The sequence below is a fragment of the Phocoena phocoena genome, chromosome 10 (genome assembly GCF_963924675.1).
Source record: "Phocoena phocoena chromosome 10, mPhoPho1.1, whole genome shotgun sequence".
In the NCBI taxonomy this organism is placed as follows: Eukaryota; Metazoa; Chordata; class Mammalia; order Artiodactyla; family Phocoenidae; genus Phocoena; species Phocoena phocoena.
In genome coordinates this window covers 77,541,180-77,565,633 of record NC_089228.1, presented here as the reverse complement: position 1 = coordinate 77,565,633, position 24,454 = coordinate 77,541,180, and the positions used below count along the sequence as shown (strand labels likewise).

At 34.5% G+C, this 24,454-nt stretch overlaps 1 protein-coding gene across 1 annotated transcript; it reads left to right on the top strand.

Annotated features, from left to right (window-relative positions):
• On the top strand, positions 1 to 23,619 carry MMUT (methylmalonyl-CoA mutase). Its single transcript, XM_065884612.1, has 12 exons — positions 1 to 418; positions 1,644 to 2,011; positions 5,454 to 5,611; positions 6,350 to 6,521; positions 7,769 to 8,017; positions 10,418 to 10,529; positions 11,932 to 12,047; positions 13,893 to 14,008; positions 15,596 to 15,727; positions 16,876 to 17,023; positions 19,411 to 19,578; positions 23,363 to 23,619. Exons 1-12 carry the CDS (start codon positions 34 to 36, stop codon positions 23,489 to 23,491), a joined length of 2,253 nt encoding a protein of 750 aa, XP_065740684.1. The 5' UTR covers positions 1 to 33; the 3' UTR covers positions 23,492 to 23,619.
• Positions 23,620 to 24,454: the final 835 nt, after the last annotated feature.

The following is a 24,454-nucleotide window of genomic DNA, read 5'->3' as shown; positions in this document are numbered from 1 at the left end:
CTTGTTCCTGTTGGGTGTTTTCCATGCTCCATCATGCTGACGGCTAAGAGTCGGCTTTTTTTGCTTTCACCTCATCACCTAAAGCAGCTGAAAGAGTCATCAGGCTCCAGGCTTATATGGCAGCGACTTCTGCATCAGCAACAACCCCTTCACCCAGAATGGGCTGCCCTGGCTAAAAAGCAGCTGAAAGGCAAAAACCCGGAAGAACTAATATGGCATACTCCAGAGGGGATCTCCATAAAGCCTCTGTATTCCAGCAGGGATACCAAGGACTTACCTGAAGAACTTCCAGGAGTAAAGCCATTCACACGAGGGCCATATCCCACCATGTACACCTTTAGGCCCTGGACCATCCGCCAGTATGCTGGTTTTAGTACTGTGGAAGAGAGCAATAAGTTCTATAAGGACAATATTAAGGGTGAGATTTTAGTGAGACGTAATATTTATGGTCAAACATACACTTCCTCATCTTAGTTTTTTTGAAGGGAGGCTGGTTAATCTCTATAAAGGTAATAGTCACTTTATAACTTTGTAGTTAAGGCTATACTCTGAAAAAAATGAATGTTTTTCAACTTCCACGGTCAAAAAGATAGATGACCCAGAATAAAGTACTAAATTCTTGAGAGTAAACAATACTTACATGCACATTGTGTAAAAGGAATTAGGTGAAGTGAAGCTATATGAAGAAAAGAGACCTTGGCTTTGCCTTTGAGAAGCTTTTACTTAAAACCATCAGGATAGGAATTGGAGGGGAAAGTGGTTTAAGTGATGACCCAAGAAAGGAATAAACAAATGATCATGTACAAATTTTAGTTTTTTGCATGGTTTTCATAATTCTATTTCCCATAATATTTGAAAGGTCAAGACAAGAACAAAAATAAGTGAGCATACAAATACTAAATTATGTTAACTATATACAAACAGCCATATCTTTTCATGAATCTTAAATATATTTCTATCAAAAATTGTTAAGATAGGGCTTCACTGGTAGCACAGTGGTTAAGCATCCACCTGCCATTGCAGGGGACATGGGTTCAAGCCCTGGTCTGGGAAGATCCCACATACCACACGGAGGTCTGGGAAGATCCCACATACCACGCGGAGCACAGCTAGGCCTGTGCACCACAGCTAGTGAACCTGCGCTCTAGAGCCCGCGAGCCACAACTGCTGAGCCTGCATGCCACAACTACTGAAGCCCATATGCCTAGAGCCTGTGCTCCACAGCAAGAGAAGCCACCGCAATTAAAAGCCCGCGCACCACAACGAAGAGTAGCCCCTGCTCGCGGCAACTAGAGAAAGCCCACAGGCAGCAACGAAGACCCAACACAGCCAGAAATAAATAAAAAAATTTTTAAAAATCGTTAAGATAATAAAATCTTTAGATGGACATGAGATATATGGCACGTTTGGTTCCATCTATCCTTTACTATAGTGAAGTCTGGAATTCACTTTGTGCATTTTAGCACATGGGAAACAGCAGACTTTTAGTAGGAAATAAAGTATTTTATTTGTTTTGAGCATAAAAAATGTTTATTATAAAAGTATAATGTGATGAGATGAATCAACACTAAGTAGTGTTAAGGAAAATCAGTTTACTTTGATGTCAGACTCTAATCCTACATTATTTTTCTTTATATATTTAGCCGGTCAGCAGGGATTATCAGTTGCTTTTGATCTGGCAACTCATCGTGGTTATGATTCAGACAACCCTCGAGTTCGTGGTGATGTTGGAATGGCTGGAGTTGCTATTGACACTGTGGAAGATACCAAAATTCTTTTCAATGGAATTCCTTTAGAAAAAATGTCAGTTTCCATGACCATGAATGGAGCAGTTATTCCAGTTCTTGCAACTTTTATAGTAACTGGGGAAGAACAAGGTGTACCTAAAGAGAAACTTACTGGTACAATCCAAAATGATATACTAAAGGAGTTTATGGTCAGAAATACTTACATTTTTCCTCCAGAACCATCCATGAAAATTATTGCTGACATCTTCCAATATACAGCAAAGGTATCCTTTGTGGTTATTATAGATTTTGCTGTAGTTCTTTGAATGTAGGAATTTTTATAAAATGCCATAGCCTAATTTGAATTTGGTAATTGAGTCAGAGTAATAGTTGTAGTATAGAGTCAGGGTGTGGGTTTTGTGTTTATGTGTGTGTATTGTTTTTATTTTTTGGTCTTTAATGTACTAGTTTTATGGTCTGTCATTACCTGTGGGAATCTGGGCAGTAGATATTTACTGTATTTTCTTTATTAAAATTTTTATTCTCTGATATTTGTTAGAATCAGGGAGGGCTCATAATTTACACTTCTTTTATTTCTCTCCAAAGTTCAGATCCAGTTGTGAATAGACACTGGTGTCAGACAGATGGGGATCAAAATATTAGCTTTATTTCTGCAAAAAACTGGATTAGAAGATAACACTTATATCTGCAACCACAGTGAGATCCCTAATATTTCACCCCTGAACTAGGTTCATTTTCCCAAGATTGGTGAGCAAATAAGGTTCTTATAGTATTCCTATATTAGCAGCAATCCTTCTACAGGGAAACATAAAGCTTCTTCATTTCCTGTGAGTAATTCATTTATATTTCCCCCCATCATTCCCACTTTACTTTTTGCTGGCAATGCTCTCTTCTTACCTACCTTAAAATTAGACCATTATTTCATAGCAAAGGGCACATCTCTCCTCCATCATCAAAGCTTTTTTTTAATCTCTTTACCTCTTGTAATTGCTGTTATCTCCGAACTCTTGCTAGCATTGCCTGCTCTCCTCATTTGATAAACTTTATACTTTTCAATTTTATTGCTTTTCATAGATTCCATCTGCTCACATGAATTGTATAGAATACATGCCTATCACCTTTTTCAATTTCAAGAACACATTCACAGGAGGATTGATTTGAGCAGTATATGACACACACACATACACAAATAGCAGTAGCTTTAAATAGGAGTCAATTCTGTTTCAACTGAAAAAAGTCGGAAGGTAGACTCAAGGTCTTGGTTGTATGGAAACACCGCAGTCGTGAGGATTCCAGCCTCCTTTCATTTGGCTTCTCTATTGTTTGTGTGCCAGCTCATGATTAAGGAAGTAGGTGGGCCGGCTGTGTTTGTGTGGGGAGAGGGACCTAGCCCCTCTGATTAAAGGTGAACTTCCAGAAGGAACAAACTTCCACTTATATCTCAGTTGACAGAAAGAGGTAAGATTGGAAATGTAGAACACTTTGGCACTGAATGTATGGTTCAGGTACAAGAGGAGAGTAGAGGATGGCTATTGGAGTGGATAGTACCAGTCTGCTGTTACGTACTTGGGCATTTAACCTTGTGAAACACTAATGTCATCTGCAAGTTCAAAATTGCTTTATATAATCTTTCATATAAGTGATAAAAGTGCCAGTTTCAGATATTGATCAAGTATGTTATTTGAAGTAACTAAACTTTTATGTTGTTCCTCTAAAAAATATTTAATTGTGACAAAATACACATAGCATAAAAATTACCATCTTAATCATTTCCAAGTGTACAGTTCAGTGGCTTTAAGTACATTCACATTGTTGTGCAGCCATCGCCACCATCCATCTCCGGAATTCTTTACATCTTGCAAAACTGAAACTCTGTACCTATTAAATAATAACTTTCCATTCTCCCCTTCCTTCAGCCTCTGGCAACCACCATTCTACCTTGTGATTCTATGAATATGACTACTCTAAGTACCTCATATAAGTGGAATCATACAGTATTTGTCTTTTTGTGTCTGGCTTATTTCACTTAGCGTAATGCCCTTGTTTCATCCATATTATAGCCTGTTTCAGAATTTACTTCCTTTTTTAAAAAAATTTATTTAATTTATTTATTTTTGGCTGCGTTGGGTCTTCGTTGCTGTACGCGGGCTTTCTCTAGTTGCGGTGAGCGGGGGCTACTCTTTGTTGGGGTGCACGGACTTCTCATTGCAGTGGCTTCTCTTGTTGCTGAGCACGGGCTCTAGGCACACAGGCTTCAGTAGTTGTGGCTTGTGGGCTCTAGAGTGCAGGCTTGGTAGTTGTGGTTCACGGGCTTTAGTTGCTCCGCAGCAAGTGGGATCTTCCCGGACCAGGGCTTGAACCTGTGTCCCCTGCATTGGCAGGCGGATTCTTAACCACTACACCACCAGGGAGGCCCAGAATTTACTTCCTTTTAAAGGCTGAATAATATTCCAATGTTCCCAGTGTTTCTACTATTCTTAAAAAAAATTCTACTATTAAACTCCTCTCAGTAGAGAAGCACATGTTTGTTTCCTTCTCATTTGTAACTCCAAATATATTCAAGTAGTCTCTCAATTCCATGTAATTCAATCCCCTTATTGCTTTTGTGATGAACATTTTTCAAGAACTCTTGGTTAGTTATAAATAAAATATTTGCAAATGTAAAATACAGATAATCTATACCATACACTAGCAACAGCTAACTTTTTATGATTACTTACTGTGTACGGGCATAATACTGTACTAAGTTGTTTAGATGAATCGTTTCTTTTAATCCTACAACAATTCCATGAGGAAGGTAGAGTTATTATCTCTATTTTATAGGTTAGGAAACCAAGAGATAACAAGGTGAGAAACTTGCCTATAGTCTTCTGGCTAGTTAAGTGACATGACTAGAATTTGAGCACTCTGACTTGAGTCCATGTTCTGAACCAACTGTAATGAGTGTCTGATTTAGTTTTTATTATTTTATCTTTGGTTAATTCTTGGAAGGATAATGGTTTTTTGGTTCTGCAGGTTCTGTGTGATATGTACCCCACCTAATGTGACATTTTAGGGGGATAGTGGATTAGTGGTTGTGGTAGAAGGAACCTGTCTGAATTATCCTTAGCATTAAATGTCACAGTAAATCAAACTGAAATCTTTGATTTTTAAGCCATGCATTTTTTCCTGTTTTGATATATAGTACTAGCACTGAACCATTTTCTTTTTTTACCCACTGTGTACTTATTCATATTCAATGAGTTCATTCAAATAAGATAATTAATAACTAGTTAATAATAATTAAATTTATACATCTTCAGCAGATTCTCCCAAAGGTTTGAGGTCTTAGGACCTCTTATGAGGTCGAAGTCATGAGTTTGGAATTAAAGATGTCATCATTCAGTTCTTGGGCCAAAGGTTACATTCCTAACCTCAGCCAGCTAATTTCAGAGTTTAACTTTCGGTGCTAAATGATGGTTGGTGATTCTTTTTCACTAGAAAAATAAACAGGTACAGTCCTTACAGTAGTTCATTGGATCAGCCATTTTAATTGGAAAGTGAATTGAATGTAACTAAACATTACATACTTTCAGTTAATATTATGAACTAATTAGTATATCTGAATCGAATATCATTTTAAAATAATATTGTCTTTTAGAAGATAGATTTAATAGAACCTTTCTTATATTTTTATTTACAGTTGTATTTTTTTATTTTATATAGCACATGCCAAAATTTAATTCAATTTCAATTAGTGGATACCATATGCAGGAAGCAGGAGCTGATGCCATTCTGGAACTGGCCTATACTGTAGCAGATGGGTTGGAGTACTGTAGAACTGGACTCCAAGCTGGCCTGACAATTGATGAATTTGCACCAAGGTGAGTAAATTAAACTCAAATATTGCCTCAACATTAAGAAAGTTCACAGGACCATTTTATGAGTGTATAGCAAAAAAAAAAAAAAAAAATATATATATATATATATATTTTTTTTTTTTTTTTGCGGTACGCGGGCCTCTCACTGTTGTGGCCTCTCCCGTTGCGGAGCACAGGCTCTGGACAGTGGCCATGGCTCACGGGCCTAGCCGCTCCACAGCATGTGGGATCTTCCCAAAACGGGGCATGAACCCGTGTCCCCTGCATTGACAGGCGGACTCTGAACCACTGCGCCACCAGGGAAGCCTGCAAAATATTTTGATAAAAATGAATTTGTATATATAAACATACCAGATTTTTTTTATGTTTTATCTGAGTGATAAAGAGGGAATAAGCCAATACTGTTTATAATTAAAATTCAGAATTAAATTTTACTGTACTTCTTGGTAAATTAGAGGAATTTTGGCCTCTGCTGTTCAGAGAACACAATTAATCGGCACATTTGACAAATAATATTAAAATGTAAATATGGTTTTCAAGACAGATTTGCTTTTGTTCTTTTAATATTTCCATTTTAAAATACAGAAGTCATCTGTTATTACAGGTTTAAGGTTACTGAAGTACATATGCTTTGATTTTAATTCAAACTAAGTAGCTTGAAATTAAAATCTGAGCTTTTTGTGTGTATGTGATACAATTAATTTCCATTTCATAATCAAATTCTGGACTTTACTATTTTAGGTTGTCTTTCTTCTGGGGAATTGGGATGAACTTTTATATGGAAATAGCAAAAATGAGAGCTGGGAGAAGACTCTGGGCTCACTTAATAGAGAAAATGTTTAAGCCTAAAAACTCTAAATCTCTTCTTCTAAGAGCACATTGTCAGACCTCAGGATGGTCACTTACTGAGCAAGTATGTATAACATTTAAAGTGTAGAATTTTAGTAGTCATATATTTTCTTCTAAGCAGCTTGGCATAGTCAAGAAACAGATTTAAGAACTTATCTGCTAATATTTGAAAATCATAATTATTCTGAAGCGTAGTGCATACTTATATTTGTTTTTACACAAATTATAATAAATAAATAAAATTGGCCCCCTCTATTGGTTAACAATATAAGATCATTTAAATCTTAGCTTACATGCAGGGCTGTGTATTTTACTTTTTTAAAAGTAAAAAAATGTGATGATGAGGAAGAAGTACAAATTATAATTTAAGTAATATTGTCTTAAATAATTTTAATGGTTAAAATTCTTAACACAAAATTTCCTCATTAAAATTTGATTTTATACATACAAATTTTTTTATTATAGTTGTGTTTAAATAAGCATGCATGCAAACAAACAATTTAAAAACTATTATCACTTGAGTAATCTATTTAAATTTATGCGGTGGTGATCTTTTTTAACATGCATTTTCTTTACATATTAAATTATTTTGATACATTAAAATAATTTATAACTTTAAAGTTACATTGCTTTTATAAATTTAAAACAAAAACTAGTAGTCTCCATATTAAATATGATTTCAGGTACTTATAAATGGAGAAAAATAGATTTCAGAGTTGGAAAGAACTTTAGTAATTGTTTTTCACTTAGCCTCCTCATTTTTACAGCTAAGGAAGCTAAAGTTCAGAAAGGTCCAATGACTTGTCCAAATCACAGTTAGGAACAGAATGAACTAGAAGTCATATTTCTTGTCTTATAGTCCATTGTTCATCTGTTTTATTAATCATTTATTAATAAATCATTGTCAGTTTTGTGCACCTCATTAAGGTAGATACTTCAAGGTATACAATAATTAGGAGATAGTGAACTATGAAATGAAGTATGTTAATAATCTAAGTAGACAAAGTATACATTCATGAAGCACTTATAGAAGACTATTTAGGCAATACAAAAATAAGCACAACAAATACTTATATTTCAGAGGCAATGTTTTAGTGCCTAAGCAGACTAGATCCTTTGGCTCTTAATCCTAAATCTGGTTTGTTTACTTATTTGTCTAAATTTATTAGATATTCTGAAGACTAATACAGACTTTGGCAAAGAAAGTATGCATCAGCCACTGCTTAATCATTGTCATCTTTTATGGCTGCAGTATATATCAGTTGTTGCCTTGTTTTGTTTTGATTTTTTGCCTTTTGCTAAATGTTTTAGGATCCTTACAATAACATCATTCGTACCACAGTAGAAGCAATGGCAGCAGTGTTTGGAGGGACTCAATCTTTGCACACAAATTCTTTTGATGAAGCCCTGGGTTTGCCAACTGTGAAAAGTGCTCGAATTGCCAGGAACACGCAAATCATTATTCAAGAAGAATCTGGGATTCCTAAAGTGGCTGATCCTTGGGGAGGTTCATATATGATGGAATCTCTCACAAATGATGTTTATGATGCTGCCTTGAAGGTCAGTTTCTCCTCTTTGAAACTTTGTTTATAAGATTTACATATTTATAAAGATTTATAGATTTTTGATTTATAAATCAAATCATTTATAGATTTATATCAAGATTTATAAAGTGTTTCAGAGAAAAGGGAATTTTAGATTTGACTTTATAGTATTTAAAACTGAAACTTAATTTAAAAATACATTTGTATTTATATTAAAGTATTTTATTTCAAAGAGTTAAAAAGACAACTAATGTTAAAAGACTATAACAAAAAAGCAGTTCTTTCTCCTCCACTTGCTTGTTTTCCTGCTTCCTTGAGTCAGCTACGTCTTTTTGTTTGTTTTTATCTTCATGTTTTAAAATTACATGTATATACTGTTTGTTCTAATTCAATCAATTTTAGACCTTATCTACTGCTTTGCTAGTATGGTAGCTTTGTATTTTAGCTGGATCTTGTCCCTTCTTTCCTTTGTCCCATATTACCAATATAATTATATCTCAGTGTAAATCCTTCCTGAAGTCCTCTATATTCTCATTTGATTAGACTGGTTTCTCTCTAGACCGTTGTTGTTCTTGACCTTCCCTTTGTCATTATTGTCAGAATCCTTTTCACCTCTGCTATGTTGAATCTGTGTCCTGAATCCTGTCTCTTTGTTGATTATCCCTTGTTATTTTGAAGCACGTCTTATGGGCACCTCCTAAAAATGGTACATGGGAGATGAATTAGTTGAAACTTTGGATGTTTGAAAATATCTTTATTCTACTTTCATATTTAATTGATAGTCTGGTTTTGAAATTTTTCATTTGGGAGTTTGTAAGCAAATTTGTAAGCATTCACCTACTTTTTATTCTAGCTTTCAATATTTCTGTTCAGAAATCTGATGCTATTCTCACTCACGATGTCTCTTTCTGAAAGTTTCAGGATCTCTTCTTTATTTTTGTGTCGATGTACCTTGGTGTGTGTATTTTTTCCTGCACTGTCCCCTTTGGTGGACATTTTTCACCTGGCCCCTTTTTCATGTTCTCATAGCTCTGGGAAATTTGTCATGTATTATTTCTTTGATAATTTCTCTCCACTCATTTTCCTTTGGTTTCTCTTTTTAGAACTTATGGTTATCAGGTAAGGACCTCCTTAAATGATTTCTGACATTTTTATCTGTTCTATAATGCATCTTTGAGTTTTTGTTCTGGTTTTTTGGAGAGTCATCACCTTTATCTTTCTACTTAAATACTTTAAAATTTATATATCGTATTTTTAATTTCTGAGAGCTCATTTTTGTTTTCTAATTTTTCCTCTTGCATTCATACTAGTTGTTTCATTATTACAGAATCTCTTCTTCTTTTTCTGAGGATCATTATATTTTTTGAAGTTTTCTTTTATATCCTGTATTGTCACTGTTTCCTCTGTGTGCCTTTTTGTTTGCAATCTTATCATTCAGAATGTAGGTTTTTGTTTCAGTAAGACGTCTTATCCTTGCCTCTCCCTGTACTTGATGTTTCATAGTCCATTGCTTCTCTAGTTCAGTAAATTTTGGTTTTCCTGACAGAAAGGGAGAGAGGTAGTTGCAAATTCTCAAGTAGTCCCCTTCTTTTTTAGCTTCCTAGAAGATTCTTGGCTTCTGTTGAATCCAGTACAGGTTCTTCTTTCTTGAATCCATCAGCAGAAAGCCAATTTGACCTTGCTCCTATCTACGAAATCGTTTTTCCATTCCACCATCCATTTTCCACTGTCTTATCTATATATGAGGCTGTGATTGAAGATTTAGGTATTTCTTGATGTCAGTAATGCTAGAGTTATATCATTACTCTGCTGCTCAAATCAAAAAATAAAATGACATTTTGAAATATACTTTTTAGAGTATTTATGTAACCATGAAAACTTTATTTATGTAATTAAAAATTACAGAATTAGTGTTATCTTTAGTTGGCTTCTAAGACTTGAGCGAGAGATTTTTGTGTTTTCCAAAATATACTTGTTAGTTTATCTGTTGTCTTTTTAAATAATTTTAAGCACAGAATGTCTTTTTTTCTTATTGATATAATTGGCATATTAACATTGTATTAGTTTGTGTACAATGTAAGGATTTAATATATGTATATATTGTGAAAGGATTATCAGAATAAGTTTAGTTAACATCCATTACTACACACAGTTACAGATATTTTTTCTTGTGATGAGAACTTTTAAGATCTATCTCTTAGCAACTTTCAAATATATAATACAGCATTATTAACTCTGCAGAATTTCTAATTAATGCTCTATTGTTAATTCTTTTCTTATGAAACATTAAATTTACCACTAAAATAGTTTATAATTTTATTAACATTAGTAATTATATAACATAACACATTTGTATTGTTTATTAAAATATTTTCATCTTCTCTTCTAGTTTTATTAATCTGTTTTTCCTTGTTAGCTCATTAATGAAATTGAAGAGATGGGTGGAATGGCCAAAGCTGTAGCAGAGGGAATACCTAAACTTCGAATCGAAGAATGTGCTGCCCGAAGGCAAGCTAGAATAGATTCTGGTAAGATAAAGTAGAAGAGTTTATATGTGAAATCCAGTATTTAAAAAGAAATATTGGGGCTTCCCTGGTGGTGCAGTGATTGAGAGTCTGCCTGCCAGTGCAGGGGACGCGGGTTTGAACCCTGGTCTGGGAGGATCCCACATGCCGCGGAGCAACTGGGCCTGTGAGCCACAGCTGCTGAGCCTGTGCATCTGGAGCTTGTGCTCCGTGGCGGGAGAGGCTGCAACAGTGAGAGGCCCACACACCGCGATAAGGAGTGGCCCCCGCTTGCCGCAACTAGAGAAAGCCCTCGCGCAGAAACGAAGACCCAACACAGCCAAAAATAAATAAATAAAATGATGTAAATTCTATTAAAAAAGAAAAGAAATATTAATTTCTGTTTGAAGATAACGTATAAAGTTAGTAAAACAAAAATTATAGAAAAATGAAACTTGGATAAAATGTTTCTCATGAATCTATATGTATCTATCTCTGTGTTTGTATTTTTGCATGCCTGGATGCACATAAGCAAACATATGTACAAAGTATGTGTGGAGGTTTGCCCACTTATTATGTGTATATATGTGGGTAGATATCTCCACCATTTTGAAGATGACATTATTATTGGTCATTGTGCTCTGCATTGGACTATTCATTTATTTATTCATTCAGTCAGCCAATACTTTTTTAGTCTTTAGTATTTGAGACACTGCTATGTCTGGGCATACAACTGTGAATGAGACAGACATGGTCTCTACACCCATAGAGCTTACATTTTGGTAAGAGAGAGAGAGAAAATGAACAAGTAAACAAATAAATAGACAAAATAATTACGGATTATGGTAAGTTTTATGAAGAAAATAAGAAAAGACGTATATCCTGAGGTAGGATATACGTCTTTTCTTGGCGGGATGTCTTTAGCTAGAGTAATAATCTGGTAGTTTGAGGCAAGATATATTTATAGTGTTAAGGAAGTATAATTTGTAATTCTGGTTTATCACTTATAGATTTTAAAGGTATTTTTTGTTTAAAAGTGATTGGCTGTAAGAGGATTCAAGAAAATATTAGAAAAGCCATTGCATGTTTGTCTTCTACCTTATAAATCTTAGTTGGTAGCTGCTACTAGAGTTTTAATTTTGTAGTGTTAGAAGAGAGTTTATCAGAAACTCTGGGAAAGCATATAGTTTGGGTGAATAATCAAAGCCCTCCCTTACAGAGATTCTGATATATACCTGTCTTTTCCCCTCCTATCCCCATTCCATATTGGTATTCACTGATCTATATTGAAATTTCATTAAGAGTAAGAATGCTACTTAAAAATATCAAACTTATAAGGAAAATATGTGTGCTGATTAGAGCATTACTGTTAGACAGTTATTTGTGAATAGAATCTACATATTATTTTCCTCTGGGAGATTAACAGGTTCTGAAGTAATTGTTGGAGTAAATAAGTACCAGTTGGAAAAAGAAGAATCTGTGGATGTTCTGGCAATTGATAATACTTCAGTGCGTAACAAGCAGATTGAAAAACTTAAGAAGGTAATAACAGCTATCATATTTTGAGCGTTTTCTGTGTGCTGGGCACTGTCCAAGCCCTCATGCTGTCCTGCTGCATTGTTAGAACCACCATATGAAGTGTGTATTATTTCCCAGCATTTTAAAGGTAAGGAAACTAAAGGGAGATGGAGAAACTTGCCCAGGATAAATAATTAAGCATCCAAGACTCAAATCTCTAAGTCTGTTGACACCAAACACTCATGTTTTTAATCATGATATCTGCCTCTGTGAAACTTATGTATTCTTATTAAAAACCACACCATAATAATAATGCCTTCTATAATTTACACATTTGAAGTAAGGCTTAGATGATTATATAACTCACTCAAAGCTAAAAACAAAATTAAGTTCAGAGTCCATATTTGAACCCAGGTCTTCTCACGGTAATTAATTTCCATGTTCCTGATACTACTATGAAAGAATCATTTGCTTTCAATTAAAAAAAAATTCAAATATATTTGAATAGTGCTTTAGTAAGATACAGTTTAGAATGAAAGATATTTAGATTGAAACTAGAGAACTGTTTTAATTTCCAGTTTCTCACTGAGATGAACCAAAGTATATAAAATACTAAAGTAGATAAAACATATTAATTCTTACTGCTGTAACCTATATATTTCTATTGTATGAAGCTACTTTGGTCTCTTAATCTCTGGCTTTAGTAATTACTGCTATTTCTAAGGCAGGAAAGTTGAAATTCCTTAATGGTTTTCTCTGTTAACTTTCCCTATGATTGTTTAAGATAGGACCTTTTTCCCCTCAGTTCACATGTTCTTTAAGAATCCAGTAGACTTTGTCCAGTTAGACTGTATGTATAACTTTCAACTTCCATTTGTTTTTTCTATTAGAGTTAATGACAGATGTTTAATGATATTATTTCCTTTTTTACCCTCATTCAGGAGATAATGACTCCTCTCCCACATTTTTGTCATTTTTTAAAGGGTCCTATTTAGGATGTACCATTATATTTCCAGTGGTCACAAAAGTCTCAATATTTATTATATTTGGAAAACTGCTTTTTTCCTCTCTTGTACTTAAACTCTCTTAAACGCACAGCTTGAGGGCATCCACTTACCATAAATGATGATCTACCTTATTTGGGGTAAGAGTGAGAAATTCAATAATGATAATGGATTTGGGTTCCTCCTTGCCTTTAATATAAATTTTCTAACCCACCTCTGCTAATAGATATGATATAATTTTAGTGGCATCTTAGGCAGTATCATATTTTAGACTTTTTTACAGGTGGTGAAAACTTATAAAAAATTGGATTTTAGGTAACTTTGTTTAGGCAGGTTGTTGGCAGAGCAGAGTAGAGCTAAGACCCAAGGGAGAATGTTTTTGACTACACTTTTCATTGTCTTTCTCTCTCTTTTGCAGTATTTCTCATTGTCTCTGTCTCTCTTTTTCTCTCGGGATTATTTTTAAGTAGAATAGCAATATACATACATATTATTACCAATAGACTATTAATTAGCTAAGGGAAACTTAAAATATAACTGAAATATTCCGTAAGTTGTAATCTATTAAGTAGCATGTACTACTTGGGAGGGTCAGCACTATTATTTATTATTGCCCTGCTTGTTTCTGAATTATCAGTGTTATGCAGAATTTAGTATTATTTTAGGAAGTCCTTAAATGTTGAGGGAGTGAATAAATGTAATGAATATCAATGCTAGGAAACATTATTCTCTTCTATTTTTTTCTTTTGTTTTTAGAGTTAGGATTATGGAACAATTTCCATATGATATAAATAAGAGTATAATCTGATCTCTGTTTTATTCTCTAATCACATATATGGTCCCTTTCCTTACCCTTTTCTGTAAGGTCAAATCCAGCAGGGATCAAGCTTTGGCTGAGCAGTGTCTCACTGCCCTGACTGCATGTGCTGCCAGTGGAGATGGGAATATTCTCGCTCTTGCAGTAGATGCAGCTCGTGCAAGGTAAGGATATGTAAGTTTGGAGATTTCCAAATCCTAAAAGTTGACCAGTTTAGTTTTTCAGGGTGTACTTAAATAAAAGGCTGATTCTATAAACCATGTGAGCCTAAAAGAAAATATTGGAAACCCAAAAAAAATAAAATCTTGTTTTTCTTCAACATCTGTGCATTTAAAACATTAATACATTTTGAATGAAGTGTATTAATATTCATGTATTTCCCTGTGGCTCAGGACATTCGGAGCTATTATAATAAACCTGTGTCACTGATTTGCAGGTTGAAGTTTGATGTACTTTCAAGGATAGGGAGATATTATTAAGTTGGACAGTAAGCACACCTGCCCTTTGTCCAAGCTGGACGGTATCTCTGTCTTCCAAGGCTGTGTACTATGTAGACATCTCTGAAAAGATAGTCCAGCATAAAGGCAGTCAGTGCTTTGCCTTACAGAACATGCATAAAAGCAAGTGACACAAAAACTTTTCTCCCAATATACAATAATGTCAAAAAGTAAATTATTTTTGCTTTTCTTGTTTATTGCTTAATATAATGGACTTTTAAGTTGTTTCAAGTGCTTAAGGGATGGAGTGAATAGTATATCGGTTGTTTTTTTGTTTGTTTTTCAGTTTTAATTTCCTTTTTTTTGTTGTTTTTGTTTTAATTTCTTAAAAGAAATAAGATGACTTCTCTGCTTAAAATCCTTCAGTGGTCTCCCAGTCCTTTTAAATTAAAACGTAATCTTAACCATGGCCTGCAAGACTGCTGGATATGATCCTTGCCTACCTCTCTGACCTTGTCTTATCCTACTTCCTTTGTTATGCTGTGTACCAATGTCCTTCTTTCTATTTTTAGAACATAAAACATGTTTTCCTACTTCTCAGAGCCTCTGCATTTAGCATTTCCTTTTCAAACACTTCTCCCTCTTAAGTTCCCTTGCGTGTCTCTTTCTCATCATTTAGGTCTTGGTTCAGAAGCTGTATCTTCATATCTTCAATATCCCTAAAACATTTTTCCCAAACACCTCATTCCATTTTGCCTATTTTAGTGTCTTTATAGTATTTATTACCATATGAAATTATCTTATTAATTTGTTTGTTAGTGCATTATCTGTATTCCCTGACTAGATGATAAATTCTGCAAGAGCGGGTACTTTTTTTTTGGTCTTATTTATCACTGTATCTCTAGCACTTAGGAGTGCTTGGCCCATATTAGGCACTCGAGACGTGTTGAATGAATTAAAAACCAAATGGAATATGCTAAAAGATTTACTTTTTATCAAAAAATATCAGTAGGAATTTTGGTCTTTGCCCATTTGTATTGTTAAGCAGTGAATTATTCAGTAACCTTTAGATGTTTGTCTATTAGTAGTTTTTAGGTCATTCGGTCATTTTTCAGTAAAGGCATTCAGAATCATTTTTTTTCATAAGTATTCTGAGGAAAGATCCTATCATGAATGCAGTAGAAAGCATTCAGATTTAGATTTTTGACAGCCTGTTTTTGACTTAGGTAAGAAAATATGTCTAACTATATTGAATGTTAAGTTAAATATTTTTATCCCAAATGATGTTAACAGAACTTCCATTTAATATTTTAGATGTACAGTTGGAGAAATCACAGATGCCATGAAAAAGGTATTTGGTGAGCATAAAGCTAGTGATCGTATGGTGAGTGGAGCCTATCGCCAGGAATTTGGAGAAAGTAAAGAGATATCATATGCTATCAAGAGGTAATATGTGAGATTTCTTAAACCAGAATGTCATCTTTTCTGTTAACACAATCCTCATGAATCTACGGTGGGCTTAATTTTTTCATATACCGCTGGAAAATATTTGACTTGTACTTTCCTCTTAATCTGTAGCTTTACTAAAATAATATCTTGAACTTTCACCACAGTCCCCTTTAGGAGTTTCTCATTTCAAGCAAATGTTTGTTTAACTAACATTGATATTGCTTCATATCCTCCAGGTACTTAGATTTCAATCTCCTTATGATGGTACATTTTCATATTTTCTTAAGTTTTATTTACATTGTTTAATTGCTCAAATAATTATAAAATCTTACTTTTCCTATTTGAAAGTAAATATTTGGTTGCCATCTATGCAAAAATTAAAATCACTCATCACTGGGCTGACAGTAAATAACTGTCAAACATGATTTGGAAATATGAATTAATATAAATTGATCATGCTTCTGAAGTGTGAGTAGTAGCTTCCTGATGATTAGTTTTCTCAACCACTGTAATAAATTTTCCATGAAAAATATTATGTCACTGCTCATATATGAAATAAATATCAAAACAGCCAAGGTGAAAGTCATCGAAATGGAACATTTTTTTTTCTTTTAACAAAACTTTGTTTCTTCATGCTTTTTCATCTGAGGTGTAAATTTATTGATTTAAGCAAGCAAGTATTTTGATTATACATTAAGATACCACATTGAGGTCACCTTGGGGGAGTTCACACTTGTGAAGGGTAAGTGAGGTATGGACAGTTCAAAACAGCTAGTGAGTCACGTATATGTACAAATACTTCTGAAGGCATTTTTTAGTTTATATTTAACTATTTCTGCATATTGTACTCTGGGGACTGTCTTAAGTTGTAAAGTTATTTCCTTATCTTGCTTCACTGTGATGTTCTCAGTGTTACAGGCTTACAGTCTGTGCCATCTTTCAAATTTTTTTCCAAGGGGGGAGATGGTAAACATACTCAGGCTTTAATGGAGTTCTTAATGTGAAACAGAGATATTAACAAAATATGAGTAAACAGATTAGATGTTTTAAATAAACTTGAAAGATTTACTGCAAATAAATTAGAGTCTTATATCTTACCTTTGGGCAATTAATATATAACTGTTGTATTTTTAAATGTTCCTTAGGGTTCAGAAATTCATGGAATGTGAAGGTCGTAGACCTCGTCTTCTTGTGGCAAAAATGGGACAAGATGGACATGACAGAGGAGCAAAAGTTATTGCTACAGGATTTGCTGATCTTGGTTTTGATGTGGATATTGGTCCTCTTTTTCAGGTATTGAAAACTGTTGGGAGGAATTTCAAGTACTATTGCTACATACTGTGGATAGGTCAACTGGAATGAAGACTAAAAGAGTATTCATTGCATTTTCACCAGGAAAGAAGTAAATCTTCCTGAAGAGGCCCAGCCTTTATAGTCTCCCATAAGAGTTTTCCCATTTGGGATTTTAAAATATTACTCTAGAGAGGCTAGAAGAAATTGTTACTATAAAGAGTTAGCACAGACTTCTGGAGATATGTCCTGAACTGTGTTGGTAGATAAATATGTAAATGTGTTTAGAGTCTTAGGCATTTAAGGTGGGTTTTGTTAAGAATCTCAAATATGTTTCAGATTAAACAAATAGTATATACACTGTATTTAGATTGCTTTCAGTCTTCCTCTAAGTTGAATACTTTCCCATTCTACTTTTTTACTTACATTTTGCTGTCCTTTTGCTTTAGTTTGTTTGTTTTAAATAGTGATCAAATATAATGCATTTTCAATATTTAGTGGTTAGCTTTTGGGAAATAATTTTTCATAAAATAAAAGAATTCTAAAAAATTGTTGTCTAAAGGAACATTGGCATCTAAAGGAATTTCTCAAATAACCAAAAGTTCATTTCCCCATTATATACCATCTGCAAAAATATAATTTGTCTTTTAATACCACCAACTTTGTTAACCATAATTCTACATCATTAAAAAAAAAACTTATCTGTGGCTGAAGGTACAATCATACAGTTCTATGATGACTGATTTAATTAAAATTAGATTTGATGTTTTTAAAATTGCAACATTTTATCATTTAAAATACAGTTTAATTTATATAAACATAAGGCATGGAACTGAATTGTTTAAATGGAATTTTTAAATATATATTTACTTATTTATTTATTTATTTATGGCTACTTTGGGTCTTCGTTGCTGCACGCAGGCTTTCTCTAGTTGCAGCAAGCGGGGGCTACTCTTCGTTGCGGTGCACAAGCTTCTCAGTGCAGTGGCTTCTCTTGTTGCAGAGCACGGGCTCTAGGCGCGCGGGCTTCAGTAGCTGTGGCATGCGGGCTCAGTAGTTGTGGATCTTGGGCTGTAGAGCTCAAGCTCAGTAGTTGTGGCGTACGGGCTTAGCTGTTCCTTGGCATGTGAGATCTTCCCGGATCAGGGCTCGAACCCGTGTCCCCTCCATTGGCAGGCAGATTCTTAACCACTGTGCCACCAGGGAAGTCCCTAAATGGAATTTTAATCTAATCAATTTTGGTAGCATGGATGATATGAATAACAAATCATGCTTAAATTAATTGTCTTACCTCTAAGAAATCAATAGCAGGAATATGCACACTTTTAAAGGTTTTAATTTCGTGTGTTAATATTTTTCACAGATTCAAGGTTTTACCAATATGTTGTATGACTTACCTAGAGATCTTCTTGAATGTAGATCCATTACTGAGTATAAAATCTTTTGATTCTGCACTAAAATTATGAGCCTTAAAATCGTGCCAACTCAGAAAATTCACAGATTTTGATAGTATTTTTAGTGCTTATAATTGTGCAGTGATTTCTCAGGTGGCCTTATCCTTCCCAGTTGTCTTAATTTACATTACATTTACAATAAGAAACTTGTAGGTACTTTTTATATGAAATGATTTAAATATATGTGTACAGTATCAAAGCAATGTCACGGACTCATTACAGAGCAGATATGATCTTTGGTAATTCAATTCATAATAGAATGTTTGAAAACATCCTTTATGCTTCTATATCCCAATGGTTAAATCAGTTAATAAATGAGAGGCATGCCCTCCTTGGCACCATCCTTTCTCTTGTTTATGCACTTTCCTGGGTGCTGTAGCCCCTTAACTAGTTTCTATAGTTCTCACCTTATTTTGCTCCATATATTACTGTTAATTCTGTGTTTCCATGGAAGAATGAGGTCCTGGAGCTTCCTAGTTCACCATCTTGTTCTTTCCCATTCTATTTTAAAACCTAAGGCTCACTTTTTCATGTTGCATTTTATGTTCAGTCTTTTACTTCTTTATAAATCCTATGCCATGTTGCCTCTCAGTAAATGTTGATAGTGAAGACAACAGATGTATTTTTTAAAAATTATAATGAAGAGATAATATATACTTTGCCTATATTCCTACTTTATCTTGAACATTTTGGGGGGAATTATATTTTGGTGTAACTTAAATCTAATTGATAGTTTGTAGTGCTAGAAGCAGATATAGCCCTGGTGTTTATTATAATAATTGGATGAGTTGGTATTTGATGATGAAATATGAAGTTATATTCACTTCAAGATTTTTAATGAGGAAAATCTTGGAATGTTGATTGAAGTAGTATAACACTTTAGAAACACTTTTCGGAATAAATAATGATTTGTCTCTTTACTTTTGAATTGTTCAGACTCCCCGGGAAGTGGCCCAGCAGGCTGTGGATGCAGATGTTCATGCTGTGGGTGTGAGCACACTCGCTGCTGGGCATAAGACCCTAGTTCCTGAGCTCATCAAGGAGCTCAACGCCCTTGGACGGCCAGATATTCTCGTCATGTGTGGGGGGGTGATACCACCACAGGTATCGTTCATCTCCTACATTTTCTAGTACCATGATGGGAAACCTGAGTAGCTTATTCATAGTCCTTTAATTTTCTATATACTTTCTCTAAAAATTTGTTGCAGATTTAGAGCCAGATTATTTCCTAGGTCATTTACTAAGTAAATTCTATAAAAGTGGTCCATGTTGTTTTCTATTCAGAATATATTATAATTCAATATGCATAATTTGATTTAATAATATATAATGCTTGTATGAGAGAGTTGCCTCCCTACAAACTAGTCACCTAGATAGAGATCTATCTTCTTTATATTCAATAAGCAATGACGGAGAAGGAACAGGATAAAAGTAATAAAATCTCACAACTGGAGTAGCAAAAAATGGTGAGCACACAGTGACTATATCAGCCCCTCCCTAGAGATAGAGTGAGCACCCCTTGTCCTAGCAGTGGAGCCAGTCCTTTAGTCAGTCAGTCGGTAGCACTTCTGTTGTTTTAGAGTCACTGCCTTGTCCATTTCCTGTCTGTTCCCATCCCTAAATGTTGCCTTCACTCAGCACTGTATAAATTACTTGGTCCTGTAAGAGGCCCTTTTTCATGAAGCTAATTTGATTGGGGAATAGTTTTCTTAGAGCCAAAAATAACTAATTCAGACATAAATGGAGTCAGCCTGTCCTAAAAATTATTGGCTGAATGGGGCAGAGGTGGATTCTTGAACAAAAAGGTAGATCCTCTTAGGAAAGGAGAAATGGATGCTAGGTAACAATAATGTCAATTTATTAAGGGGGCAGGGACACCTTCCTGATAAGTTAAAATAGTTAAGATATAAATTGGGTCTATTTCCAATTTAATTTTTAATTATATCAAATTTTCTTCTTTTACTAAGAATGGAAAAAGTATTGAGTTACAAGAACTTTACATGAAAATGTTCCTAAGTAAATGGTTCATACATACTATAAAGGCCTCACCACTATATAGCAGGAATCTGTCAATGACATGTGACCTTGTGCCCATGTCTACAATTGTTTTCCCTCCATTACAACTCAGAATATAAAATAATGAATACACTACTTAGGAAATGAGAAAATACACATATGTATGAGGTTGTGAGATTGGTGACAATGTGGGGCTGGTGACCAAGCTATGTATTACTTATTCTCTCTAACAACACAATACTTAATGTGTTACAGTCAACACAAAACTGCTTTTGTTAGCACATTTGCTCTTATCTTCATAAATATAGTTTACTACTTGGGAATATAAAGGGCTTTTAGTCTTTACTGCTGTCTGTCTGTGGAACACTTCTATCTGTATTGCAGTTTTAGAGTCTATAATCCCTGAGCTCTTGGGCATGACATTAAAATTTAAGAACCAAAATAATTAGGCAGCACAAAATACTGGCATTGACATATGAATTGAGAAGAAATGCAGGCCTGTTATATAAGTGAGCTGACATTTTCAAGAAATATATTTTGTATAAGTCTCTGGATATTTAAATTACCTAGAATATCTGTAGGTGTTTGCCATACTTTTTTCCCCATGAGTTTAAAGACTAAGGATCATATTCTATAATGACACACTTGTGTGTTAACATGGGTATCCTTTATAATATAATTATGTATCAGTTAACACCCATGCATTTTTCTCATTATTTGTTTCCAGTAAATATATAAAATGTTGCTATTATTCAACTGAAAGTCTCTTAGATTTTAGATTAGAAAGCACTAATATATGGCGGTTAATCAAAATGATTGAGCCATTGCCATCGTGGAGCTTATAGCGATAACACATGTTAAGTGCCATTGCAGAATTACGGTATTACAAGAATATTATAAGGAAATAATAGAGATAGAAAAGAAGTAGCTGGGGGATAATTAGCATGACCATGTAATTAATCATCCAGTGTGATCACTTTTAAGAATGAAAATGAGTACTACTAAAAAGGATGCTGCAAAAATAATCCAATTAAAAAATGGACAGAGGATCTAAATAAACAGATGTCGACAGGTACATGAAAAGATGCTCAACATCATTAATTATCAAGGAAGTGCAAATCAAAACCATGCGATATCACCTCATATCTATTAGAATGGCTATCATCAAGAAGATAAGAAATAACAAGCGTGGTCAAGGATGTGTAGAAAAGGGAATCCTTGTGCTCTGTTGGTAGGAATGTAAATTGGTGCAGCCAGTATGGAAAACAATATAGAGACTTTTCAAAAAGTTAAGAATAGGAGTACATATGATCCAGCAATTCCAATACTGGATATTTATCTGAAGAAAACAAAAACAGTGACTTGAAAGATATATGCACCCCCATGTTCATAGCAGCATTATTTACAATAACCAAGACATGGAAATAACCTAAGCATCCATCAGTGGATGAATGGATAAAGAAAATGTGATACACACACACACACACACACACACACACACACGCAGAGGAATATTATTCAGCCATAAAAAAAAATGAAATCTTGCCATATACGACCACATGGGTGGATCATGAGGGCATTATGCTAAGTGAAATAAGTCAGACAGAGAAACAACAAATACCACATGATCTTACTTATATGGAGAAGAACAGATTGATGGTTTGCCAGAGGCAGTGGTAGAGGGTGGGTGAAATGGGTGAAGGGGGCAAAAGGTACAAACTGTCAATTATAAAATAAATAAGTCCTAGGAATATGTGTACAGCATGGTGACCATAGTTAATAGTACCGTACTGCATATTTGAAAGTTACTAAGAGAGTAGTATGTAAGTAAGTAAGTAAGTAGTACCTTAGAGACTAAGGACTAAGGACATAGTACTAAGTAACTAAGAGAGTTACCAAGAGCTCAGTGTGTTACAGAGTTTTAAGTATAAATCTTAAACTCACAACTCACAAGTTGCACTCACAAGTGCACACACAAAACTCACAAGTGCACACACAAAAAATTGTGTAACTAGGGTGACATGTTAACTAGACCTACTGTGGTGATCATCTTGCAGTATATACACATATTGAATCATTAAGTTGTATACCTGAAACTAATATTATGTGTCAATTATACCTCAATAATTAAAAAAAAAGACTTATGGGAAAAAAACCAAAAAAGCTGTTGCAGCAATAAGCACAAACCAGAATGTCCTGGATGTATGATCATCCTAGTGGGTGAGGATCAGGGCTTTAAAGCACGTCCTAATACAAATATTCTGATATTAAAACAACCCAAAGCCTGGAGCAGTATTTGTGCCCTGGGAATCTTTTCACTCAAACTTTGTGTAAAACTAACAAATAGCAGCAGCAACAACAGAGAATTTTTTTAAATGAGTTAATTTTCATTTCTAGAAAACCTAGTTCCATCACGAAGCCGAATTCAAAGTACTACACCATTCACTAGCTGTAGACAAAATTACCTTGGAGGAAATAAATAGCCTTGTAAATTTAAAGCTATAATGTGTTGCTAAATTTAACACAAATAATGGCAAGTAGTAAAAATTTAGGTGAGAGAAAATTATGGTTTAGGGCTCAGAAGTTCTCAGTTGGTGGACCATACAGCTTCCCACCACAAACAACATGCTGGGGTGTTTGGAAAATGGGCAGGATGTCTTTTGTTCTTTTAATGTTTTGGAGTACTAACGGTGGTGCTAGTGGCAGTTCCAATCAAGGAAGAAGTTTTCAGCCCCAAATGCCAAGAGTGTACCGGATGAGAAAGTTTGGGGCATTGGGGATAAAGAAGAAAGGACAGCATTCATTGTCCTTTTGTTTCATTTTCTTGAAATTAGAAATATTGTCTGTTCTACTAATTAAATTCTTTCAACAGGATTATGAATTTCTGTTTAAAGTTGGTGTTTCCAACGTATTTGGTCCTGGGACTCGAATTCCAAAGGCTGCCGTTCAAGTGCTTGATGATATTGAGAAGTGTTTGGAAAAGAAGCAACAATCTATGTAACATCCTGTTTTTGTTTCAGCTTTCTAAACTATTCTTTCACTAATGATCAAAGAAGCCACGTCTTCAAATTATTCAACACCTAATATGTGCTTTCCTGAAAGCTTTACATTCAAGCACCTGACTTATAAGAATGTTGTTATGCTATAAGTGTGTATGTATAGTTTCACTTTAATTTTAATTTTAAAAATTAAAAAAAATCCTTAAAAACTCTCTATAACATATGCTCAATACTTTGTCAGAAACTCTAGACAAAGGTATTATTTTTTTTAATTGTGATATTTATTTGAAAGATTTCTTATAAACCTATTTACTTTCTATTTTAAGAATTAAACAATGCCTAAAAAAAAATCTGACTAGTCCCATTCTTTAATTTAGTTTTACATTGACTTGAACACCAGAAGATGTAATCCATATATATAAAATAATTATACCTATCTTGGAAAAAATAATGGGAGTGTTTATGTAGGGACTATATTGTGATTGTAGTCCTCAGCCAAATTCTACCAGAATTACTTCGTAAGTGTATTAAATCAGACCCAAAGTTGGAATGGGGAGGCGGGGCGGGGGGGAATGGCAGAATATTCCTTCAAGTCTGACTTTACTTTCTTCCTGAACGTGAACACGTGAGCCTGTTATTGCTAGGCTTGGCTTAAGACTCAGGAGAGTGGATCTTTATGAATAGTCCCTAAAATGAAAGTGCTCAGGCTGTTAACATGGCTTCCTCCAGAATGATAATGTGAACCAGGGGTGTTTGTATCTGAAAAGGCAGTGGTGTGATTCAGTCTGAGTCTGAAGGCCTGAGAACCAGGGGAGCCTGTGGTGTAAATCCCAGTCCAAGGGCCAGAGAGATGAGATGTCCCAGCTCAGTTAGTGAGACGGAAAAAAGTGGTGAATTCCTTCTTACTCCAATCTCCTTCCTCCTCCAGGCCCTCAACAGACTGGATGTTGCCCACTCACATTGGG

Excerpts from the sequence above, each read along its gene's own strand:
- MMUT (XM_065884612.1), top strand. The coding sequence starts at position 34 with ATGCTGACGGCTAAGAGTCGGCTTTTTTTGCTTTCACCTCATCACCTA. Across the intron at positions 5,612-6,349 it reads ATTGATGAATTTGCACCAAG|GTTGTCTTTCTTCTGGGGAA; the intron begins GTGAGTAAATTA and ends TTACTATTTTAG. Across the intron at positions 10,530-11,931 it reads GCAAGCTAGAATAGATTCTG|GTTCTGAAGTAATTGTTGGA; the intron begins GTAAGATAAAGT and ends GGAGATTAACAG.